The 7,026-nt window shown below is 36.2% G+C and overlaps 1 protein-coding gene across 1 annotated transcript; it reads right to left on the reverse strand.

Moving 5' to 3' along the window:
• Positions 1 to 2,077: 2,077 nt before the first annotated feature.
• LOC145068948 (uncharacterized) lies at positions 2,078 to 2,928 on the reverse strand. The gene has a single exon (XM_079015910.1). It carries the CDS (start codon positions 2,894 to 2,896, stop codon positions 2,303 to 2,305), a length of 594 nt encoding a protein of 197 aa, XP_078872036.1. The 5' UTR covers positions 2,897 to 2,928; the 3' UTR covers positions 2,078 to 2,302.
• Between the last annotated feature and the right edge of the window lie 4,098 nt (positions 2,929 to 7,026).

The following is a 7,026-nucleotide window of genomic DNA, read 5'->3' on the forward strand; positions in this document are numbered from 1 at the left end:
CCAAGTGCTTTTGGTCTTGGTGTGATTTCGGCCTAGGGGTGATTTCGGCATAGGCATGTGATTTTGGCCCATCACCACCGAAATCTCATGTTCTTGGGTCCCCAAAACCTAATCCCAAAGGCATGGCATAAATCATGCATAAAATCCAAACTATCTGACTTGGCTTGACTTGTTATAAGTTGTTGACTTTCAAAGGCTCCTTACAAGTATGATTTTCAAGCATATATATTTACCTATACAAATAATGTCCTTTTGGCTTTCAAAGTTTTATTGCAACAAAATTGTGATGTGGTTTTACATTATACATAGATACACCTTAGACCTTGCTTGTTCCAAAATTTTCTAGTTGTCACACCACTCAACTCCAAGATCACCCATAAAATGGACCAAAAGTGCCAAAAAAACCCCCAAATTACAAGATCTAATGAATTAGATAGCAAGATCGAAACTTTATACTCACAATGATCCAAAAATGTGGTGCCTTTGATGGATCCAAACTTGACGCATCAATCCTTGCAACTAAGATAACCTTCTTGATCTTCTTATTTCATCAAAATAACATAAAACCATCCAAAAGAGGAGAGAGAGGATGGGAAAAGCTCAAATCTTTAATATGGTGGCTAGGGTTTCTCCCAAAAGGTTCTACAGATGATGGAGGCTGATAAAATGCCCTAAAATGCGGAGCATTAAGCTTAAATACGTTGAAAACCCTAAAAGTATCATGGGCTTAGGCCTGACTGATCCCCACGCCATGGCCATGACTTTTCACCCAAATCCACCTCAACTTCAAATAACCATAAATTCTTCGTTTCAACTCTATTTTAGGCGATCTTTATATCCACGGAAATGTATTGACGAGCCCCACACTTCTATCTAGTTAATTTTGGCTTAACACATGCCGAACTAAAAACCATAATCCATGCAAGAAGCCTAATATATAACTTTTCCCATTTTACCCTTTGGCTCCAAAGCACAAACCAAGGGCTTAGATCATATAACCGATATTATCAACTCCAATAGGGTCTAAACCCTATTTCCTTAAAGCTCAAGGCCTTTACTTGATCCATTTATTGCCCATAATCCCAAAATAAGACACTTATCGAAACATGGTGTTACAATATATATATATATATATATATATATATATATATATATATATATATATATATATATATATATATATATATAGGCTATGTTCAAATGTGGATGAACATCTATTGTGCGGACGTGTATGGACAATGTTATTTTATGGGAATGACTAAGAGAATATATTGATTAGTAATGTGAATACGTTCAACCTTAGATAACTATCGTCATTATCATGCATTCTTATTAGTTCTTATTTATTTTTTGTTCTTACACATCGTTTTTCACTCATTTTCATTCTTACAGTATACGATTATGAACAATGCATTCTGACAACATTCTGACAGAATGAGAATCATAAAAAAAGTTTATAATACTCTTATAGACGATTTAATAAATGAGAATGTGAGATAATGACAATAGTTATGTATGGTTGAACACATTCAAATTACCAAACAACATACTTTCTTAGTTATTCTCACTGAATAAACTGTCAACACATCCGCACAATAAATGTTAATCCTCATTTGAACCTAACACTATATATATATATATATATATATATATATGTGTGTGTGTGTGTGTGTGTGTGTGTGTGTGTGTGTGAGAGATTAGTGTTATATATACTTGCATGTTGTCCATGTTCATAAATAGATCCAACTAACCACAATGCAACATGTGCAAAATGAAATTTATATCTTTGTTTAATCAAATAAATCAATTAATCTAACACACTTCTCAATTATGTAACTGCATTTTATTAAATACTTTTTCCATTTTAGATTTGTTTTCATGAACTGAGGATATATTATTTTTGTTATTTCTTTTAATTTCTAAATTTGATCGTTATATGAACTTTGTTCAATGTAATATATAAGAATCCATAATGTGAAAGAGAAAACATTTCTTGTACTTTTTTATTTGTTTCCCGACAGTTTCTTTTTCTCTAACATTGCATCATAAAGTTTCCAAAAGTTGCCAACATCGGAAATTTGAAGGAAAATGACTATACAATCAAATCTGTCCAACTTATAAACATTCAAAATACAAGTAATTGATAATTCCCAAACAAGTCCCTCTAAAATCCAATCATGAATCAAACCAACTTTTCCAAAACCATAAATTCCTTTGATTGTTATGCCACCAAACACTCATAAGTAATAACAAAAACAAAACGAACCTATTATAAAGCGACCAACACAAACCTTTGAGTAATTCACACACTTCTCGCCATCATTTCTTGAAATCTCCTGTATGATTCCTGCTTTTCCAACATAAACTTCTCGTGGCCATTTGCTATGAATTTATCAGCAAGACGATCGATCTCATTAATCTGATCACAACCACCATCACCTTTGTTCTTCTCTTCGAGCCAATGGAGGTACCCTGTAAGCTGTGACTCTAACACCATCTCATGATCAACATAGGAGCGCCATGTGGAATCATAATAAACATGGTTGTTAAACGCATCTTGCATCTCGAGTGATGTCACTGGGACTACATGAGATGAACACCAGTTGTAATGCAACCTAAATGATCCAAAATAAACCTTGTTTTTGTTTTTGGTTTTGTTTCTTTTTAAGATGAAGGGATCCAAGAATTTGATATTGTTCAGATGAGTTTCTTTGAAGAGGTTAATGACAATGGATTTAGCCTTGGTGTAGGTCCGAGTGAACCGACATAGGTGGGAGAAGATGAAGTTGTGAACCAGGGTTTTGAATTTCATGGAGGTTGCTAAAGAAGAAGAAGAAGAAGAAGAAATCAGTGGAGGTAGTCTCATTGGGAAAGAATAAGAAGATGGGGTAGCCATTTTTTGTCTCAAGGGTATTATATCGAGTAGTATTTATAAGGGGTCTTGATTATTAATATAATGGTTTAAACAGCCACATTTATCGTGTAAATAGTTTTTATATACTTTCTATGATATGGTCATACTTAATTCATATACGATTGTTAAAATAATTGCTAATTTGAATATTTGTTGTACAAAATTTTGTCAGAGTCCACATGTGTTTGCCTTGCCAAATACAGTAAGTTTGTTAATTCAAATGAAAGTTGGAAATCACTTTTTCCTAATGCATATCTTCAAGTGCTGCTTTTTCTTTCCTTTTCCTTTAAACCCTTTTGTGTTTCTCGTGGGTTTCTAAATCTTAAATTGATGGTAAGGATGTACATTTATATACAGTTATACATGAAGCCAAACATTATAATAAAAGGATTCAATCCGACCCATTTCTTCCTTTATCATGTTTTATTTAAATGATTATAATTTTTAAGAAACCGTAAAATTTGAAAAATGTCACGTTGTTTGCAATACGTTTTCTTTAATTGGCTAATGTTTAAAGTTTCAACTTCCAAAGAATATTTGACTTAAGGTTTAGTTGTAATTTTCGTCTCTAAACTTAGGGTTTTTTTTGGCAAAACTAGTTGGTAGCAGATAGTTTGTAGCTGGTAACGCCGTAGCGGTTTGTTAAACGCTACGTGAAGTAGCATTTGGATTTGAAGCATTTTGTTTAAACTATACGCTAGAAGTTGTAGTGCCAAACGAGACTTTCTGTAAAAAACAGAACGTTTTGTCAAACTTTAACATCCCGTTTATTAAATAAATAAATAGATAAAATTAATAAATGAATAGTAGCCCTAAATGCTGAATAAGTTAGCAAGGCGTTATTGTTGGGGGTTAAAATGTAATTTCCGGATTAGTCTATAAAGAATTTTTGGAGGTTGATGGTGGTTTGGTAAATTCTAGATTTAAATTGAAATAAAATCTTAAAGTTGAAAAGATTTTATGAAGGCAGGGGCTAAAGTGTAAGTTTTGGATTTAAATTAAAAACAAATATTATGGGGAGGGATTGATAATGGATAAACGAATTAAAGTTTGAAAGATCACGGGATATACCCGGTGACCTTCCTTTCCCGTCTTACACCTCGTTCCCGAGTTCAACTTAACGAGAGAAATGAAAGGAAATGGATGGAAATGAGAAGAAAATAGAAAAAATTGGTGTTCCCGGGTTTCACTAAAGGAGAGAATTGGAAGGAAGTGGAGGGAAATGGGAGGATTACTATCCCTCATAACTTTCCGTCCGATTTGGGAGGATTTGGAAAGAAAGAACAAAATGATTCATTTTTTTTCCACTTCTCTCCAACTCGGGAACACAAAAGAAAATTTTGTTTTCCTTTCCTTTCTCTTCTTTTCTCTCGTGACTTTCTTTTCTCTTCTCTTCTTTTCTTTTGTTAAACTCGGGAACGAGGCGTTAAGGTTAGCACCTGAAACCATAGCACATCCTTTCCCAGCCGCCGCCATCTTCTTCAGGCCTGTTCATTCCCGTATCTCACCAATAGCAGAGTGTGGATGGTGTTCCACATCTCATTAGTAGCAGATCAGGGTCGAGGCCCAAGTTAGGGAAAGAGTGAGTGTGTGCTGGTCCCGAATCTCACTACCAGTAGGAGCAGGGACGGGGTTCCATGACTCATCAGTAGCAGGACAAGGGCGAGGCCTAGGATAGGCGAGGCCTTAGGACAGGATCCATTAGTATATGTTTAGCTTATGTGTTGTGATATGTTTATGTGCTATTATATGTTAGCGGGCGAGGCCCTGTGGCAGGCGAGGCCTAAGTGAAATAGATATGTGTACAAGCGGGGCTCGAAGCCAGGCGGGGTCTGGAGCGGCGGGACCGTTGTAGCGGGCGAGGCCCGAGGTAGGGGGCGAGGCCCAGAATAGCGGGCGTGGCCCAGTATGTGCAGTATGTGGTTATGCATGGTATGTGGTAGGTTGGGGAACTCACTAAGCTTCGTGCTTATGGTTTTCAGTTTTGGTTTCAGGCACTTCCGGTAGCGGAGGGAGGAGCTCGGGGTGATCGCATGGCACACACCATAGATTAGACAGCCTGGGAATGTTTTACTCTGATTATGAACATGTGTTTTGGAAATTAATACTCTGGCTATGTTATGGATTGATAATTATGTTTTAAGTAACGTTTTATAAAAGAAATTTTTAGTCTTGAATTTTGGGACGTTACACTGGGCTTAACCGAGATCGGACGCAGGGCGTTCCTCGGCTACGTTGGGCGTCCAAGGTGCAACGTTTCAAGATCCGAAGCGATCACCGTGATCAGCAAGCAGTAGTTAGTGTCACACCCCCAAACCAGAACGACAGAATCATTCGAAGGCGGATGACTTCATGTAGTATCATAACAGTTGAATATATAGTAAAGAAAGCAAACACAACCATCATAAATATAATTTAAAAAGTTACATTGTTGATTGTATTACATGTTTCAAAAGAAATTACATTATGATGATAAAATGAGTTTGAAATTGACGCCTTAGCGTCCCTTCCCCAAAAGCTGGTGTTTACCTGTATTACTGAATTCCTGAGAAATACAAGTAGTTTTGAAAAAGTGTCAACAATTAAGTTGGTGAGTTCATAAGCGTTTTTGTATAAGAATTGTATGCCTTTTTGTATAAAGTAACTGAGTTTTTTTTTTTTTTTTTTTTTTTTTTTTTTCTAGAAAATCCAATATTTTCCATAAATGAATAATAGTTTTAAAAGTTCAAAAAACCTGAAATGCATAAGTACTTTCCATACCTAGAATAGTGTAAGTAGATTTATATATGTATATATAACTACTAAGGCGTTTAATAGCCCCGTAAATCAAATGTTTTAATACTTCATGTGAGTTTTATAACTGTACTATTGACCCGGACTGCCTGTAACAATGTTCTTCAGGCGTTGGAATGATATGACATTTGTCACCCCAGACCTGCCGGTCCAACTGTAGCTAACAGTTTAGGTGCGGGATTGTCAATCTTGTATAGATCTATACACAAGTATCACGCTCTCCCTACAATAGATTATGGTATATAATACAGGACTTAAAATGCGTACGTGAAAGTACGTGAAGTCAAATGTCTCACAAAGTTTGTATCAAATAGATTTACATATGAAGAGTCCATTGTTCTTGTAAGTGTAAGTATTTCCTTCCTATAGTGTTTATAGAGTGTAAAATATCATGAATATCTCATAAACTATACCTATTATAGTTTTCCAAAAATGTATTTCATTTGCATGATAAACCTTAATGTGTTACTAACTTTGCATGTAAAGTATAACATTTGTATTAATGTTATTTTATGTATTTAACATTTATACACAAAATGTAGAATAAGTATTTGAAAATTGTATGTAATGATTTGCATTTTAACATAAGTTTTTGTTGCGTTTCACTTGTATTTCTCCCCCTAAAATATAGTAAAAATGTGAAAATATAGGGGTATGAACTCACCTGGTAAGTGTGATGATTTGAAGAAAACGAGATTTTTCTCGGGCAGCACTTCGACCGGGAAGTGGGAAATTTCTCGGGATTTCTGGCCCTGTGGACCTTCGTGGTAGCTTGGATACGTAACCGGGGCGTCGGTATAGTTTTGGGAGGCTCGAGAGTGAGAAAATATGGGAGAAAGGTTGTAAATTGGCAAGAATAGCCGGAACCCTCGCATCCTATTTATAGGAGGGGAATCTGGCCCTCGTACGCTGGGCGTACACGTGTACGCTAGGCGTACGTCAGCGATGATGCCCCTCTCAGACGCCGGACTTCGGATGGGACGGGCTAGAGTGCATAGGGGAGACGTGGTCAATCCGCGGCCTTGCATCGGGTACGCTGTGCGTACCTTCGTACGCTATAGCGTACCCCCTCGGTTTGTGTGCCCCGATCTTCTAAAATGCGTAACTTTCGCATACGAGCTCCATTTTTGACGTTTTTTATACCCACGCGTAGGTGAGAATATAATCTACAACTTTCATTTAGACTTTGTTGGCAAATTTTGAATTTATTTTTAATTATATATTTTTTACTAGGCCGGTACAGGAAAAGACCGTTAAAAATACATAACTTCTTCATCCGATGTCCGTTTTTGTCTGTCTTTTACCGTTGTACTACTATT

Source organism: Lactuca serriola, chromosome 8 (assembly GCF_051521515.1).
Source record: "Lactuca serriola cultivar US96UC23 chromosome 8, Lser_US96UC23_V15, whole genome shotgun sequence".
Taxonomy (NCBI): domain Eukaryota; kingdom Viridiplantae; phylum Streptophyta; class Magnoliopsida; order Asterales; family Asteraceae; genus Lactuca; species Lactuca serriola.